At 47.0% G+C, this 19,603-nt stretch overlaps 1 protein-coding gene across 1 annotated transcript in view; it reads left to right on the top strand.

Annotated features, from left to right (window-relative positions):
• The window catches only part of LOC126547811 (nose resistant to fluoxetine protein 6-like), an 86,874-nt gene that overhangs the window by 40,803 nt on the left and 26,468 nt on the right, over nucleotides 1-19,603 (top strand). Inside the window, exons 2-5 of the mRNA XM_050195798.2 lie at nucleotides 10,453-10,664; nucleotides 13,864-13,978; nucleotides 15,995-16,082; nucleotides 16,531-16,631. Coding sequence (XP_050051755.1) covers nucleotides 10,453-10,664; nucleotides 13,864-13,978; nucleotides 15,995-16,082; nucleotides 16,531-16,631 — 516 coding nt within the window. The remainder of the gene's footprint in view (nucleotides 1-10,452; nucleotides 10,665-13,863; nucleotides 13,979-15,994; nucleotides 16,083-16,530; nucleotides 16,632-19,603) is intronic.

Consider the following 19,603-nt stretch of genomic DNA (forward strand, 5'->3'; position numbering starts at 1 on the left):
ATATAAATCAATGCCAAAAAATTCAAAAAGGTGCGTCCGGGCAAGGGAGAGGTTGTAGTAAACCGGCAGGAGGGGATGTCGAGCGTTTGCGGTGCTGACATGACGCACAAGAGGCAATGTATTTGGCCACCGTTGTGGATAGGCCAGGCCAGAAGCAGCGGGCCCTTATGCGGTCGTAAGTCTTGTGGAAGCCTAAGTGGCCTGCCGATACGTCGTCGTGAAGTGCCTCTAATACTCGCAGGCGAAGGCAGCGAGGCAGAACTGGGACCCACCGGTGACCTGTTGGGTGGTAAACGTAGCGGTGTAGCACGCCATCTTGAAGGCGGAATTGTTGAAGTTGGCGTCGCAAGCGGCTGTTGGGTGGTTCGGCGAACCCACTAAGGCGATCCATGAGAGCTCGACAGTAGGAGTCGGCCCGCTGGAGCGAGACGAAATCATAGCGTGATGAGAGCGTAACTTGGTCCAGGAGCGTTATCGAGAGCTGGTGTGAGGCAGGCGTAGCATCGGAGTGACTTGGTGGGGAAGACGACGGCGCGTTACCGGGAGAGAGCGAGAGTGGGCAGCGAGACAATGCGTCTGCATCATGATGACTTTTTCCAGACTTGTACGTTATAGTAAAGTCATATTCCTGCAAGCGGAGTATCCAGCGTCCTAAGCGTCCTGACATGTTTTTCATCGATGACAGCCAACACAGAGCATGATGGTCGGTGACGATGGTGAAGTGGCGGCCGTAAAGGTATGGGCGAAATTTCTGAATCGACCAAATGATAGCCAGGCACTCTTGCTCTGTAATGGTGTAGTTCCGCTCAGCTGGAGAAAGTGTTCGGCTGACATATGCTATGACTTGCTCTTTAGATGCTGTATTACGTTGCAGAAGTACTGCGCCAATACCTTGTGCGCTTGCGTCAGTATGGAGTATGGTGGGGGCTCGATTATCGAAGTGGCGAAGCACTGGTCCGGAAGTAAGATGCCGCTTAAGAGCTTGAAAAGCCGACTCGCAGTCGCTAGTTCACGTGAAAGAGGCACCGGTAACCAGTAGCTTGTGTAGAGGAGCTGCTATTGCTGCGAAGTTGCGTATAAATCCACGAAAGTATGACGCCAAGCCGAGGAAACTACGTAGATCTTTCTGTTGCTGGGGGCGAGGAAACTGGAGAACGGCACTAATCTTTTCGGGGTCAGGCTGGATGCCATCTTTTGAGACGACGTGACCCAATACTTTTATCGTCTTGCTTGCAAATTTGCATTTTTTTGTATTGATCTGGAGACCAGCATTCGCAAGGCACTTGAGAACTTCGTCTAATCGATGAAGATGTTGGCTGAAGTCAGACGAAAAGATGACAATATCGTCCAGATAACACAGGCATGTCTTCCATTTTAGACCACGAAGCACGTTGTCTATGATGCGCTCAAATGTGGCAGGAGCATTACAAAGGCGAAAAGGCGTCACGTTAAATTCATAGAGGCCATCCGGTGGAGCGAATGCAGTCTTTTCTTTGTCAGTCTCGTTCATCGGAATTTGCCAATATCCTGATCGAAGATCAAGGCTGGAGAAGTACTCCGCCCCTTGTAGTGTGTCCAAAGCGTCGTCAATTCGAGGTATTGGGTATACGTCCTTGCGTGTGATCTTATTGAGCGCTCGATAATCGACGCAAAAGCGAACGGAGCCATCTTTTTTCTTTACCAGGACCACGGGAGAAGCCCATGGGCTAGATGAAGGTCGTATTATCTTCCGCGCAAGCATGTCAGCAACCTGTTGTTCAATGACCTTTCGTTCGGATGGCGATACACGATAGGGGCGTCGTCGTATTATAGCGGAACCATCGGTTTCGATGCGGTGTGTAGCCGCAGGAGTTTGGCTCAACACAGGCGAACAGCTATCGAAACAGGCTTTGTGTTTTGCCAAGACCACCATTAAGGCTTCGGACTGCGCGGCTGTTAGGTCAGAACCAAGAACGGCTGGAGGAGGGAAAGAATCATCCAAACCTGAGGTTGGTGCTGACGATGAAGGGCAAAGCGTGACTATAGAGATAGGTTGAGTGTCGGCGAGGGTTGCCACAGTCATCCCTTTGGGCAGCATCACAGGATCTGCGGTCGTGTTGCAAGCAGACAGAAGGGCGCGGCCGCGTGAAAACCGGACGAGACAGGTGGCAATGAGAATTCCGCGAGAAGTACAGCGAGAAGAAGGTGCGACTAGGGCGTCTCCGTCGGCGATCTGACTGGATGTTACGGCTACAACGTCTTCGTGAGCAGGACGCAGGACGTAGTCTGCAGCGATGGCCAAGTTCACGCATGAAAGTGAAGAGTCCGTAACAGGTTCAAGCTCTGTATCCGTGATGTGGACAATTTCCTCTCTACATGAAATGACGGATGAAGCAGAATGTAGAAAGTCCCAACCCAGTATAAGTTCATGGATACACGTTGGAAGGATGATAAACTCGATGTGGTGGCGTATGCCGTCGATGAGAACACGAGCAGTACACTGTCCGTCGGGGTGAACGAATGCATTATTAGCACCACGCAAGATAGGTCCGAGGTAAGGCATTTTTACTTTACGGAGCCGGGAACACAGATCACTTCGAAGAACAGAAACCGCGGCACCGGTATCGATGAGAGCTGACGCGGGAACACCTTCGACAGTCACAGAAAGCATGTTGGCCGGGCGAACAGGAGGAATTTTTGAAGACCGATAAGAAGCAGTTTCCCCTCCAAAAACTGCAACAGTTAGTTTTCCGAGTGCTGGTCGACAAGATAGCAAGTGGGGCGAAGCGGTGATGTAGAGCGCCGGTAAGGCGATGGAGAACGACGTCTGGCCGAACGGGAACTATGAGGCAGATTGGGAGCAGTTGGAGGAGATGGAGAACGCTGTTGAGGGAACGAGTACGATCCGGGATAGTAGTCGTCTGATCGGCGAGTGCGGTCTCTTTCGTGCTCAGCATAGCCTCGTCTTTCATCCTGCTGGCGACGGCGGCAGAAGCGAGATATATGGCCGCGTATACCACAGTAAAAACAAACCGGACGAGGTGGACGCCACTGAGGGTACGATGGCGCAGCAAGTGCTCTGGTTCCCATCGAAGCCAAATGGTCATAGGAAACGCCAGTAGGCACGGAGGTCACGGTAGGGGTGGGTAGCGAAACAACATCCGCGTAGGTAGGTGTGGAGCGCGCTACCGGAGCAAGATGCGTCGTGGGTGTAGTCATCGCTGTCAACTCCTGCTTTACGACCTCGCGCAAGCCGAAGGTGGGGGTTGGGGCGCAGGCAGCAGGTGGACGCCTTAGGTCTTGAAGTTGAAGCTCTTCGCGGATGATGGTGCGGATAAGAGCACGTAGATCTGGAGAATGGGGAACCTGAGGATCGCTGCTGTCATGTGGAAGACGAATAGACTGCAGCTCGTCGAGGCGTTGACACGTTGAAGTGATGTCTTGGACAGAAGCCGGATTTTGCACGATTAAGGCGTTGAACGCGACAGGCCCAATGCCTTTTAAGATGTGGCGAACGCGTTCGACTTCCGTCATGCTAGGATTCGCACGGCGGCACAGAGCCAAGACATCCTCTATGTATGAGGTGTAAGACTCTTGGGGAAGTTGGCGGCGCGTTCCCAGCTTCTGTTTGGCGACTTCTGCACGGCCAGACGAGGAAGCGAAGATTTGCCGCAGCTTGGAGGTAAACGTGGACCAATCCGCGATGTCGGATTCGTGGTTGAAATACCACGTCTTTGCAACACCGGTCAAGTAGAAGGCGACGTGCCTCAATTTCTGGGTGTCGTTCTACTTGTTGCAAGAACTCACGCGGTTGTAGTGGTCGATCCAATCGTCGACGTCATCACCGCGGAGTCCCGCAAAGACAGGGGGATCGCGCTGAGGGCTCGTCACAATCCAAGAGGGCGCCGCAGGCGGGGTCGTCTGTGTGGTAGGGTTAGAGGCGCCGGAAGGGCCGCGGTTGGAAGTGTCCATTGTTGTAGGGGTAGCTGGGTGCAGGCGGCGACCGGAACGGAGCTCCAGGGAGGACGGGAACGCGAGAGGACGTCGGGGTCTGGACGTACCTCCACCACTTTATAATACCGAGACCGATCAAGCTGTCCAGCGCTGTTTATTCCAAAAAAGGCGACGCCCCAGCTCACGCGCGAAGAATTGGAAGAACAGGGAAGATGATGATGGCTATGTACAAATGAAAACGACGAAGTACGTTAATAGTGCTTACAATATATATATATATATATATATATATATATATATATATATATATATATATATATATATATATATTGTAAGCACTATTAACGTACTTCGTCGTTTTCATTTGTACATATATATATATATATATATATATACTACTTCATGTGTTTTCCATGCGGCCTCAGTCTGATAATGGCTGTGTGAGGACTTTTGGAAGCAAGTCTGCACAACCTGTGACTTGTTCGTTAACTTCAAATAAAGCTGTCATATAGTCCGACACACGATTTTTTTTCTCTTACTTTGTATGCTACTCATCTGTATACAGCCGCAGTGTATACGATATATTGTTACGGTGAAGGGAAGGAAGAAGTTGAATTGGGCTAGAGGAAGACGAAGTCTGGCAGTTGCCTGAACGCCATATACCTCAGTTGTAAATATACATTATTTTACACTCGTGGGCCTGCTCGCACACTCGTTTATCCCCTGCCTCGCATTGATGACTCTCTTGACTACCTTCACGGATCCCAATAATTTTCATCAATTGACCTCCGCTCCGGTTATTGGCAGATTAGCGTCGATGAGATGGACCGCGAGAAAACCGTCTTCGTCACACCGGACGGTCTGTACCAATTTAAAGTCATGCCCTTTGGATTGTACAATGCGCCAGCTACATTCGAGTGCATGATGGACTCTCTCTTGCGCGGCTTGAAGTAGTCTACATGCCTCTCTTACCTCGACAATGTGATTGTGTTTTCGCCGAACTTTGATAGCCATCTGCGGCGCCTCACAACCATACTCTCCGTGTTTCGCAGGGCTGGCCTTCAGCTAAACTCCTCCAAGTGCCATTTCGGTCGCCGTGAAATTAACATACTCGGCCATCTCGTAAACGCCGCCGAAATCCAACCTGATCGACAGAAAGTTCACGCTGTGCGAAATTTTCCTGTACCTTGTTCAACAAACGATGTCCATAGTTTTCTGGGCTTATGCTCTTATTTCCGACGATTTGTGAAAAATTTTGTCGACATCGCTCACCCTCTCACTGGCCTTCTCAAGAAAGGCGTCTCTTTCTCTTGGGGACCTCTGCAGGAGAAAGCCTTCTCTACCCTGATTGAGCGGCTTACAACTTCCCCAATTCTGTCACACTTTGACCCTTCTGCGCCCACTGAAGTACGAACTGACGCGAGTGGTCATGGCATCGGCGCTGTCCTCGCTCAGCGTCAACAGGGCCAAGACCGTGTCATCGCTTACGCTAGCCGCCTTCTTTCCACGCCCGAGCGAAATTACTCCATTACTGAGAGAGAATGTCTCGCGCTCGTATGGGCGGTCGCGAAATTTCGGCCGTACCTTTTCGGTCGGAGCTTCTGCGTTGTAACCGATCATCACGCCCTCTGCTGGCTCTCCTCTTTGAAGGACCCAACTGGACGACTTGCACGTTGGGCATTGCGTCTACAAGAATATACATTTTCTATTATGTATAAGTCAGGGCGCCTGCATAAAGACGCTGACTGCCTGTCCCGCAATCCCGTGGATCAACCGGACGACACCGATGCAGACTCTGACATCAGTGTTCTATCCCTCTCCGGCTTCCTCCATATTGGCGTCGAGCAGTGCAAAGATCCTGTTTTTCGAACACTTGTGGAAAGCCTAAGCTCCTCGCCCAATGACCCGTCCCTTCGGATGTTCACCTTGCGCGATGGAACTTTATACCGTCGTAGAGTTCGTCCTGACGGCCCGGAGCTCCTCCTAGTCGTTCCCAAGCACCTTCGACTCGCCGTGTTCCAGCAACTTCACGACGCTCCTACTGCTGGACATCTGGGCATAACTCGTACATACAACCGCCTGCGGCGCCACTTCTTCTGGCCCGGCATTTATCGCTCTGTGCGCCGTTATGTCGCTTCTTGCGACCTGTGTCAGCGCCGGAAGACGCCTGCTATGCCTCCCGCTGGTTTGCTGCAACCAATTGGTATCCCTACAGAGCCCTTCTTCCGTGTGGGCCTAGACCTCCTTGGCCCCTTTCTAATTTCCATCAAAGGAAACAAATGGATTGCTGTAGCAACCGACTATGCCACGAGATATGCCATCGCGCGAGCGCTACCAACCAGCTGCGCTACAGATGTCGCCGACTTCTTACTATACGACGTCATCCTGCACAACGGCGCCCCTCGCCAGTTGCTGACGGATCGCGGCCGCTACTTTCTATCGAAGGTCATCGATGATCTGCTCCGCTCCTGTTCTACAGAACACCAGATTGTTACCGCGCACCATACTCAAACGAACGGCCTCACCGAGCGACTCAACCGCACGCTAACTGAAATGCTGTCCATGTTCATTTCCGACGATCACCGCGACTGAGACGTCGCTTTACCATACATCACTTTCGCATACAACTCGTCTCGTCACGACACTGCCGGATTTTCACCATTTTACCTGTTGTATGGCCGCAACCCCACCTTGTGGCCGCAACCACAACGTGCCCTTTGACACGTTGCTACCTTCCGCAGTACAATCACCCAGCACTGGTTACGCTCGCGATGCTGTTGACTTAGCCGCCCAGGTCCGAGAAGTCGCCCGTCATCGCCTCACAGTCTCGCAAGCTTCTCAAAAGCGACGCTACGACCTTCGGCACCGAGACTCCCATTTTTCACCTGGTTCCCTTGTCCTTCTCTGGACGCCTTCACGTCGCGTCGGCTTGTCGGAAAAACTACTTTCGAGTTAGTCTGGTCCGTACCAGATTTTACGCCAACTGTCCGACGTGACATACGAGATCGCCCCAGCCGGTCAGCCTTCAGTGCCTCCAAACGTCACAAGCGATATTGTTCACGTCGTCAGGCTCAAGCCCTATGTCCCCCCATTAAGTGAGGTTCTATAACTTGCACCGGGACGGAGCTACTCCGCCGGGAGGGTGATGTTACGGTGAAGAGAAGGAAGAAGTTGAATTGGGCTAGAGGAAGACGAAGTCTGGCAGTTGCCTGAACGCCATATACCTCAGTTGTAAATATACATTATTTTACACTCGTGGGCCTGCTTTCTTCCTGTAACAATATTGTCAAGAAAATATGGCGAAAGCAGCGTTGTGCAATTTAAATTTCCTCATTAAAGTTCTGTTCACTTTGTATAAAGGCAATTCAGATGTCACGTGGTAAACAGTTGAAAGTTTAGCGACTTCCTTTGTACCGATTATTTTTCTTCTATATTCCTGCACTCATTCTGAGTTGCGCTAATGTCAAAGATACACAATTGAAAGCTAACTAGCCGAAATCGCTACCCAAGTTTAAATATTTGAACATCCCTAAATTGCGGCCCCTTTCAAATTGCGCAGCAGGGAACCAACACTTGCCTTTTGGTCAGAAACAGAATGCGATAATCGCTGAGTCAAGAAAAAAATTAATTATTTTATTATGTCTGCTGCCTCCTAGGGTATCCCCCTGACAGTGGTTAACTTTGGGACGCTGTATCGTACAACTTATGTTGTATTTGCTGGAACGTACAATATTACTATAATAAAATATAAATATAAATATAAATCTTGTTGATAAACGCCCTTTCTCATTGGACACGACTGAGTTTTGGGCTGGTTTCTGTCCCGGTAGTACGGCAGGATAGATGTTCTAGCCTCTGTCTTTTACTGTTCACTGTTCTTTAATGTTAATTTTGGCAGCAACGCCGCGATGGAGCTCGTGCATGTCACCTGTTGCCGATAACATAATTTTAGTCCTTGAGCTAGATTACTCAGGGAAGGGAACATTAAATTTAAAAAAACAGTCGCCATGTCCTTTCACAAGCGTGCTAATTGCTCATATTTCAATTACTCCTATAAATCCACTTCTCTGCAGTGCGCTTATGAATATAAGTATTTAGGCCTCCTTTTCACTCCAAGGTTATCCTGGTCAGAACATATTCTAACAACTTGCAACCAAAGCACTAAAAAAACTTAGTTACCTAACCCGAACCCTACGTGCTGCCCCAAAGAAACTAAACTCATTACATACAAAACGCTTGTAAGACCTATTCTTGAATATGCGGCTACCATATGGAACAGTTACAAAATTTCGGACATCCACAAAATTGAATCTGTAAACAAAAAGGCGGTTCGTTTCATATACCGCCGTTATGAGATAATGTTTTCACCGTCATCTCATCTGCATATGCTCGGTTTAAACCCTCTTTCCCACCGTCGTCACAGTAATTCCCTGAAACTTCTACACTCTCTATTTTACTCTCCACATTATGTTTCCCAAACACATATTTGACCCGTGCAAAGCCCCTAATCACGAGAAACAGCAATGACTTAAACTTATCTGTCATTTTCGCTCGCACCAATACTTTTAAATACAGTTTTTTTCCTAGGACAATTGAACTCTGGAATGACCTGCCTGGTTCTATCCGTTGTTTACCACATAGAGAATTTGGGGAGCTATTGAGTGCTCCCTTTAGCCACGTTACTCACATATGCTTCTTTTGTATGGTGATTTGTTTTTTTGTTTTTTTCCACATTTTGTATTCACCCACTCCTGCAATAGCCCTTCTGGGCTGCAGTACGTGTAAATAAATAAATAAATAAATAAATAAATAAATTACTTGCACTATAAATCGACACACCTACTCAACTAATTTTAAAAATTCGCTAATTAACTTCTTAGTTAATTTACGGCACATCTCGAAATTTATGAATTCTAGCCAGTGAATTTGCAAGGCGTATCCACTTGAAATAACTTTCCAGCATGACGCCAGTTTGGAGATATGCACCGCCAAACAAGCTGTAAAAATGCACTGCTGTTCCACTTACTTTTTTAACACCGCTCTTTTATGTATTGAAGTCGACAAGTAACTGGAGCGTTCCTACATTTCCCCCCACACTTTGGAAAATAATGTCTCGAAACTGGTGCCATCCTGGAGCTTCACTTCAAGTGGATACGTCTTGCAGCTCACCGGCTACAATTTGTAACTGCAATGTGTGCCGTAACGTAATTATTTAAAAAGGTAGTTATGAGTTAGTGTTTCGATTTCTTGTTCTATTAATGTCCGCCAGTTCGAATAACCCAGCTCAAGGAGAAGAATCATTGTATCGGTCACAGGCGATTTTTAAATATTCCCGAAACCTTAAAAGAAGGTCACCCCGTATATAATCACTTCAATAACAAAGATGTCGCCATTATTCTTAGTGCTGAAAACGTGTAATTTGCTGAGCAACTACACGCAACGTTGGATTAATGCATGATGCTCAGAGGGCGTAGCGGTGAAGTGTAAACAAATGCCCAAAGACGGTAGCACTATCACATGTGTGTGTGTGTTGTATGTGACAGCTAGATTAGATAAACAGGCAAATATACCTGCACGAGAAATTGGAGTGCGATGTTAACTAATTAACATAGTTTCATTAATTAACTTTGATTATTCATATTAGGCGACATGTCCCCGCTGCGGAATTTAAGTCGAGCAGTAACGAAGTAATATCCGTTTAGCAGAAACACTGTGGTTCGCACCAGTTTCTAGAAACTTGTATATCTTCGGAATGCAGTGTTTCATTAAACACTTATAAGCACTGAAAATACAGCGCAGATAAGTGTTAACTCGAACATCAAGAAATTTCGCCACTAACATGGAGGACATATTGCTCGAAACTATCGCTAAACACAGTATTTTTGTTAACTAGATATGGACTTCAATACTGCTCGGCTTAACTTTCGCAGCTGGGGCACGTATCAGGCTCGCACTAACGAATACTTTATTAACGTCGTTGGGGAACCACTTCATGGGCACATTGGTAACAGATCGCCCACCAAAGTGCAAACAACTGCAATGGGCACCCTAAGAGCACATAATTTATGGAAATGTGTACCTCAGCCTCCATGACTACCCTCCGAAGCCAAGGTCAGCCTGCCCGCGGCTTGTGCGAGTGGCTGACTCAGACAATATAAGCTGGCGATCAACAGTACCTGGCCGGTTACATCGAATCGGCAATGGTGAGCCGGCCAGCGAGCATCTTAAATGAGGGACTTGATCAATTACTAACCCATATGACGTACAGTCTTTTTCTCCCTGCCCTTAAAATATTATTAAATAGTTCATTAGTGAAAATGTTAATCATCTAGCATCGCACTGCTATTTCTGGTGCAAGTTCCACCTCTTCATGTAGTTCAGCTGCGACAGAATCGCACGGTCTGCCACAGAAGATCCATGTAAGTCTGTTTCTAATACCGAAAATCCCCTGGTATGTTTGTCACCAGAGAATTGCACCCATACTTGTATACATGCGTCCTTCTCGTTCCTCCCGCGCAGTGCTGGACGCCTCGGGCAAAGTGGCGTCGGGTCTGCTGGTGGGCACAATCGGTGACTTGGGCAACTTCGACGAGTGCCTCGCCACCAGCGTCGACAACATGTACGGCGAGCGAGATTTCACCGGCCGCTTCTGCACCGTCTACATGAACTTCAAGAACAGCACCTTCATCACCAAAATGGTGGCCAGGTTCCAGGAGAAGGGATATCTGAGGGTCAGTGCCTGTACCGCGGTCTGTGGCGACCGCCGCGTAGTGGAGTAGCTGGAGGTCTCGGTGGGAATCTTCGGAAAGCCAAAACGCTTGTTTGAATTGGAAAATATTTCGCCCAGAGTTCTACACAAACGCCAATGGCTAAGGGAACGTTATAAAGTATAGCTCGTGGGCCCGGCTTCCCAGCTTTACTGGCTCGACGAGTATCATTCGTCCTATCATGTATCGATATTTCTCTCAACTGAATGAGCGACCGCTTCGCTCCTTAAATCTCTAGATGTCCGACATACTTTTTTTCGTCTTCATTATAACCGAAATACCAAAGGGGTCTCTGTGCTTCCTTAGCATTCGCTATGCGCTGTGTTGGCTCTCTGCCGGGGCAATCTATGGAAACTTCGCTTCTGAGCGCGAGCAGCTACACTCACGCCTCTCGCTGTGCAACGAAATGGCGGTGCTGCTGTGGATGACGACACACGTGGGGTTACGAGTGGCTGTCGTCGTCTCCAATCCCGATGGCTGAAGCAATGGCGCTGAGTGTAGTCGTTGATCAGGAGGTGTTGCACAGGTATACTGGACAGTGCGAGTAAAGGAGGGCGGGGGGGGGGGGGGGGGGCTGCGCTCAACTGGCCGCGCAAGCGCACTTTGGAGCAGTCACCGCGTCTGCGCTTTGCATGCAGAAACGTATACAAGCAATTATCACAATTAACGTAAAGAGCATGACGTGACTATACGATTAGCACAAATGATGCAATTCTGTTACGTCATGGGAAAAAACTGTGCCCCTCGAGGAGCTTCCGCTTATACTGTAGCCTTTCGTCTTGAGCGCGCTGTTCAGACGACACGAGCTGTTAAAATGTGCTATCACCTTGTGTATCCTGAGGTCGGCGCTTGGTTTTCCGCTGGCTTTCGAGGCTGCTGAAAACTACTACTTCACTTTATCTACTCCCGCGGCCGGCTTCGTCATTTCCGAGGTAATGCATTTGGTGCCCTTGCAGCCTCCTAATGAGCCCGGCCTTCGTGCGGAATCCCAAGGTTAACATCGCTGCACTACATTGCTGTAGGCTACATGTGGCCCATCTGAACGCGGATACGTAAAAAAAAGATCAAAAGAAGGACAAGTTGCACGGTTCACATGTTGCGGTCTAGTGCACATCCCTGAACAGGACTGCACAGAAACGAGCAAACTGGACCGCATACCCGTGCTCGCTCATACGCTGACGAAGTGCAGATAGGCCCTTCAGAGTACTACCGCTCGGAATACACACGGCTACTCTTGGTCACCTGCGAAATGCATTCAGAGGAAACACTTATAAGCAGAGAAGCAAAATGCGAGCCTCTTATTCTTTCTTCGCCTTTCAAGACAATGGCACGTGTGCCAGTCTGGACGAGATGGATGGTGTTACATGGCCCTATCGGGCCGCGCGGATGCCACCCCCACCCCCTCCGCGTCATTAAACGGCGCTACGTGGTCGTTATTCAACATGCAGGTCCGCGCCAGCTACAGTTCGTGATCCGCGGCCACGACTATAGCTTGCTGAATAGTGCCATCAAGAAATCCGCCAAATCACGCGACCTGCCGGACTCGCTTTACTTCTACTTTTTGTTGTCTCCTTTCTTCTGTTCCTTTCTTTTTCTTTTTCTTTTTCTTTTCAGTCTGCGCGCGTGATAAAACAAAGAGGCAAACGAGCAGGCTACTCACGACTCAGCACATGGTGGGTTATTATCGGCATAATTGTCAAAGGAAAGCGCACCGTTCGCAATCACGGCTTGGGTTTATTTAATTCAGCAGCTTGCGTGCGCGGCCCGCATTGCCCGGTGGGCGCGCATATTCTTGGAGCTCCTCCAACCTGAAGCCTCCTTAATGATCCTCGAACTGGAAGAGAGTTTTCTTTTTTTTTTTCCCCGAAGGACAGCTATCTAGAATTCCCTAACGAGCAACACCACATATCGAGGTGGCACAAATGTCTGCGTTCGCGTTTCCTTTTTCCTCGAGTCACAGGCTGCGGAAGGAAAAATGCCCGCCATGCAAAGTCACAATGCCTGCTTTGCCGGGGGTGGCCCGCTGCAAGCTTCTGTGCACATTGGTACGTGCAGTGTTGCAACGCAGTGCGGTATTGCCTTACAAGCGCTTCCATGCCCCAGGGATTTCAGCTGTATGCTTCCTTCCTCATCACGTGCGCCAAAGAGCTACGCCTCATCGGACCCTTTCGCTAAACGAATTATAGCTATTTTGTTGCAATCTGCGCCTGCTTTAGGTTATTTTACTCTGCACATAAATAAGTTATGAACAGAAGGTGATAATCCACTGTTTCTGATTAATATGGGCGCAGTCGTAAAATTATAGCGGCGTTCGAATTAAAGACAAAGTATTTACCCATGAATGGTTATTGATGCTGATGTCCACCACACATCGAGATAGTTATTTCTAATTGCGTCATTCAGCAATATAAATGCGCATTCCAAGAGTGCCACTAATCGCCAACTTTTTATAGACTATACCAACGAAACAAACGCTCCTTATAGTGTTGTTTGCACAAGTAAGTTTTGTATCGTTTCTGTATTTGTATATAGAATTGAGAAACAAGGCTTGATGTTGCGATTAAATGGTAGATGCTCGTACAAGCGTCCTGAGGCTCGCTTTTCTGGTTAAATGAGGCGAACGTTTACATAGTGAGCCCCCACCACTACGGAACGTCAGACTTAGGAACTTCGAATACTTACTGCCATCCGTTTTCTGCACTCTCTTATGGACCTGATGTGAACTGGATCCAGAAGAGTTTCAATTTGCGCAGACTTAAAAATAAGAAGAGATACTAACTAGTTTCTTTTCTGTTTGTTCAAACTATAGGTTGCTGACAGCGGCAAATTGTTCCTAAGTGGTATGCAAGTGCGGCGTTGGACATGCTGTGCTTGTTAGTCTTCTAAGTGCTGCATTTAAATAGTACGCCTTGTAATAGCTGGTCGCCAATTCACTCAGATGGTTAGTCCTTCCTTGCCAAGATACACTCATTTTCTGGCACGCACGATTGTGGCCCGACATGCACGCTTCTGAATTCTTAATCACGGGAATAACTCGGTCTGGCATTTTCATGTTACTGTCGCGAAGACGGAACTTCATAGCTACGGTAAACAAGAATCACAATGACCTCGATATTAATTCTAGCCTAGGTTCAAACGAAGTATTTTTCCCCTCACGGCGCAGGACTACAGGAACCCACTGAAATGGATTAAGAACAAGATGGCCCACGGCGTCCGGCAGTCGGCATGCATTCCGTCCACCTGTTCTGCAGAAGACCTTGCGTACATCATCAACACACGTACGTTGAGCTGTATTCCCCGGCTTTAAGAAAGAATGTCAGTCTATTGAAGTTTCATGTAGCCACGATTTATGTTTTCATTCACGCCTTGGTGCGTCTTAAGAGAACTACTACTCCGTGACATACGTTAGTTCTAAATTCGTGTAAACGCCAGGGATCACCGTTGTTCAATGTGTATACGTACAGCTCTGAAGGCAGTTGTACTGCTGATAACGAATGAACCAACCTGAACTTTTCTTGTGTGGTGAACACCAATCAGTAAGAAGCGCACGAAACAAGTAAATTGTCTTGAAAAATAACGATGTGTGTGCGTTTTCTTACTCCTTTTAGGTTCTGCTCGTCGCCGAATTGGAGCAAGCAATTGCATACAGCGTTTCCGTATGAGTCTATTTTCCGCATACAGTGCCGACACTGTACAGAAATTGTGATGGAGAAGGCATCATGAAAGATATACTAATTCTGGACACCAAAGTAGCACATTAAAAACATACTTTACGAGGTACAGTAACAATGCAGAAATATGCAGAAAGCCACACACTCGTATAGGACAACACTTGTTACACAGCAAATCTTCAAGACACTGTACACAGAGATCTTTGCGGCATGTACAAGTGACAACCAACAAAACACTCATTACATTACACACAATAACCAGATCGTGGACCGAAACCACTTACGAATTCATAGTGTCATAAGCTCTGTTTGCCATTGGCCGGTCGCCTTCGCTAATGATGTATCCAGCGTCAGGATTGACCGGAAATTTCTTTTACGAGCAATTCTAGCGTAAACGTTTTTATGAATACGGGCCCATTTTCCTGTAGCAGACGGTGAGCATCCTTTGTAGGCTCATATTTGTAAAGTGCCTAAAAAAAACGTAGTTGGTGGGTGCTCGTTGAATGTACTAGTATTCATTGCCTTATGGCGCGAAAGCATGTGTTTCTTTCTTTTTTTTTTTGTCAACTTATTATCATTCAAAGCATGGTACGACATGCCAAAACTAGTGAGTGGAAATCAGACAAAAACAATGGTGTTATGGTACTTTTATTCTTACTCAAACAAACCGGCCGTCTATGCGCTGTAGTTAAACACTCGCTTATGAAGCACTCCTAGTAAGGCAAATTAATTTCCTTAACGTTTTCCGTGCACTGTTTCCCCAACCCTGACTACAGCAAAGTGGATTCGAGTTAGAGGGGCAATTATGTGTCCACAAGATAAGAATTTTTGTATCTTACAACGATATGTATGGGTAGGCCTCCTACAAAGGTAATTTTATTTATTTATTTATTTATTTATTTATTTATTTATTTATTTATTTATTTATTTATTTATTTATAATAATCGAAATGGGGGCAACAATTTTGTCGCCGGTCTCTCCATAACGCTAAATTGTTGAACGAAATCAAGTAACTACTTAAAAAAAAAATGGGCTTTTGGTCTTTGATTTATGCGTGCGCCTTTCAAACGTTAACATACGCGGTAAATGAAATAACCAAATAAAGAGAGGAAACGTGAAATGCGCTGTTTACACTCGCGAAAACACGCGGACCCAAACGAGATAAGCAGTTTAAAATGAAAGCGGGAAACCCTGATACCAAGGAAGGTATCAGTTTCACGGAATAACTGGTCGGTGCTGTCGTTTAAACGGCAGCGAGGTATAGCGTGGGATTAGCCAAGGGCATAAGCGGCCCTTCATTCCGGCAACAGGTGTTTCGAAACGGTGTTATATACGACGCGGAAGTTCAACCCACTAACGGCGTCTTACAGTGCGATTGAAAAGAGCCAGAACGGGGCACAAACTAGGCAAGCACGGGACACCTTTGCGAAACGTTGCTGGTGGAGCCACGTTTCGCAATCGCGGAAAGCACTGCGAACGTGCTCGGTATAGGTAGGTGTTCTGCAGCGGTATAGCATCCCTTCTTATCTATTCATTATTTTATTTTGTTTTGGACACTTTCCTCGTGCACTCCCGGTGCTCCCAGGAATGAGCGCCTCGCTGACGCGACATTTATTTTGCAGTCGGCAAGAAGATAGGAATGAAGGCCCGCGTGCGAGGCTGCAAGGCTGCGGGCGAGACCAAGGTCCTCGGCTGGCAGGCCGGCATATTGTGAGTTGGGCGCGCGTGCGCGCGGTGTTTGCCGAAACAACGTTTACCCCTCGCAAGTGTCGCGCCTGTGCTTTAGTGGAGTTGCGCTGAAATTTAGTAAATCGAACGCTGACCTCTGCTTATCAGCCGGATAGCCACGGAGTGCTTATCCCTTGGTGCTACCATACCTTTGTCTGTCTGAAAACGTAGCAAACGTTATTCATTTCACCAAAAATGGAAGGCAGTGCCCTTTCAAACCTGAAGGCAATTTACCAGAAAAGAACACCTGCTTTTTAGGCTAATTTCCAGTGTACACTGAAAAGGAGAAACGCGCGTTTTTTAGGCTGCGAGAAGCGCTAGCTGATAGTATCAGAGTAATCACGTGACTTAGATAACGTACCTCAAATATAAATAAACATTAGTGCGCAGCGGCTGATGTACATGCTGTTTTCTTTCCCCTGCCATTTAGGTACACGCTGGCCACTGTTGCAGTTCTAGTACTGTTGGGCACGATGGCTGATGTTGCGTTACGGACTGTTCTCAAGAAAAGAATGCACGGGAAAGAGAAAGGTCTGTGATGAAAATAATGTTACTTCCCTGCAGGGTCACTTGATGAGACAGCACTGGCCTTTCTTTCCTTCATCCATGTCTCATAATGACTACCTAATTATGTTTCCACGCCGTATTAGATTGCGAAAAACTTGAACTCTACAGATAAATAACGAAAGCTACCGCCCCAGTTGCGAAGTCTTAATATGAACAATAAAGATAGGAAACTCAGAATTTTGGTTTGCATCCTAATTTGGTTTCTTTACTGTGACCAAAACTTCCATCATCAGCAACACCAATGGCCTATTTACGTCCGCTGCAGGAGGAAGACATTTCCCAGTGATCTCCAATTCTTTAAGTGGAGCAGGCAGTTCCAAACCTCCATCGTTGTCAAGCATTTACAGTAGCTACACTCCGGCTGGGTTATTGTCGCAATCTGACAGGAAAAAGCCGAGCGATAAAAAGCTGGTTTTTTTCTTTAACGGCAGACGACTACAACTCCTAACCTCGGTATACTGTCGCATTAAAGCAGTAACATACCCGTGCACCTACCTGGAAAGGAAACTAGCTTTATGGCTTTTTTGGCAATTATCCTCCGTGTCGGCTTTTGGCCACTCCATAACTTCACTTTTCGAAGGCAAATAAAGGAAAAAAAATACACGATGGTTGCGTTGCTTAGACTTCGTACAACAGCCATGAGTTCCGAAAGACACAAAAAAAGGTGCTGTAAAAAATGTATGCAACCTTCCAGTGAAGTTTCTAATGCTCACGTTTGTCACATTAAATGCCGAACCCGAACCGCTGCACTCCTCTAATAGACGAGAATAGTGCGTTTTGCCTTAAGCTTTCTTTATTCTGGTATAAAGATAAGAAAAGATAAAAACAGATGTTTGCTGTTGGCTTAGTGCCATGAAGGACGACTTTTGGTTTACATTTCTCAGTGGTTTCCCCACGACGAAAATAGCAGTTGCCTGTGTCCGCGCCGGCATCTTTGACAGAACCGCACACAGCCACCCTGGCTTGGCCCACTTATTTCTTCTAAGCTGCAGGCCGCACTCTCCGATGCTTTTCGGCTTATGTGTGGGAACTTGGCTGTAAGCCGTGAGCGTGCCTCTGAATGAGCCGGACAATCCTACAACAAATGGGCCACGGTATATAACCTGAATGGCGCATTTCTGGCGAAGGCCTTCATGCAGCTCAACGTAGCGAGGTAGCCTCCGTATTATGGAAATCGTCTTCTTCTGTTGCCGGGGTCGGTTCGCACTCTAGCGCGACAGTACAAGCGTCGTGATTGCGTATGTTCTGTCAGACGTTTATTGTGACGCGCAATTTAGGCCGTGTGTTAAAAAAATATGCACGAGTGCCCTATGTGGACGGGAAATGCTGTTCACTATTCTATGAGCTACTCAGACTATCTTTTCTTTTTTTCCCATTGAGGCTAATAGGCTATTCGAAAAGAAATGTTATGCAGGTTTTAAGTATCGCCTATAAGGCAGAACATTTAATGCAAAATTCATATATATATATATATATATATATATATATATCTATATATGACTAGCTGCTTGCGCAAAGCAACGTTAACATCCGCAAACACGCTTCGAAGATTGATCACGGCTGCATGCAGTCGTATGATCGGGTCGTAGGTGACGGCAATGGAAAATTTTAGGAATCTGCCTGGCGACCACATGCGAGAACTCCCGAGTCTGTGTCAGCGTTCACGTTATTGAAAGAATGCCTGAAGGACGAGCATGTTGCGCGAGCGGATGGCAAAGCATACCAGAGGCCGTTCGCGACCGTCGCCTGTTCATACGTCCATTCTGCGCACAATAGACATCCTTCATTTGCAAGTAGTTAGAGGGCACTTACGTCGCTCCACGCCAGTGCTTAGTCGAGCAGCTCCTTTTGAAAATCTCGCATGCTTACTTTAGTGCCCAGGAAAGAAATAAACTTAGAGCATCTGCCTTCGTGGAAACAAATCAATTTCATTTTTCTTACGCTCCGCAACTTCTCCATTTCAGGTCTGGCGCCTAAATCGATCCCTTTAGAGGACAAAAGATTGTGAAGTAGTCAGTTAGGCTCATCGCAAAAGCACTCTTGCTTGCTCAAGAGGAGAGTGAATTGGCTGCATCGGCGTGCCGTGCACTTGCTTTTTGTTTCTTAGGCTTAGCACGAGTTAAGTAGGAGAATTCCAGGAAACTAGAAAAAGGGAAAAAATTGAGACGAACACATAGGCAAAGCTACAGGAAGGTGGCTGGACTAACAACTCAAGGTTATTCATGAAAACGACGTCCCCCACGTCCGTAGTGAACATGCGCAAGCCACAACGTATCATATACACGATAGTCAGTTTAACTATACACGGCGACATTGATCAAGGAATTCAAACTCTTTCTTAGTTAGGAACACCGATGGCGTGCTTACACACACTCTCGGAGCCAAGTTTATAGATGTGATAAGCTTCAGTCAAGTCCATTTCTTACATTTGTGCTTCAATGCATTAAACGACGTTTGGTTAATCAAGTAAATTGGACACCAATGCATTTCTTCGCAAAGATCGGGAATTAATATCTCGAAACTGGTGTCATCCTCAGAATTCGTTCCACGTGGATCCGCCTTGCGAAATCCATGGCTAGAACTAGTACATTGCAATATTAGCCATGAGGTAATTGGTTAAAAACTTAATTAGTGAATTTTTGTTGATTAGTAGGTTGTGCATTCTAAATTTTTGTGCAAGTAATGTCCGCCTCTTCGAGTGGACCAGCTCATGAACTAGAATTGTGATATCTGCCACAGGCAACCTTTAAGGATTTTTGAAAGTGTTCGCTGAAACACCCTCTATAATATTCTGTCAATATGGTGTACGAAAGCAGATCGTTCTGCTTGGTAGAAAGAAGTGCAGACAATTCCCACATGTTTATTATGACGTGACACCAAAGGTTCCTCCCCACCAATAATGGAATTATCTCGGTTCGTCCTGAAACTTCCGAGGA

Source organism: Dermacentor andersoni, chromosome 1 (genome assembly GCF_023375885.2).
Source record: "Dermacentor andersoni chromosome 1, qqDerAnde1_hic_scaffold, whole genome shotgun sequence".
Lineage (NCBI taxonomy): Eukaryota > Metazoa > Arthropoda > Arachnida > Ixodida > Ixodidae > Dermacentor > Dermacentor andersoni.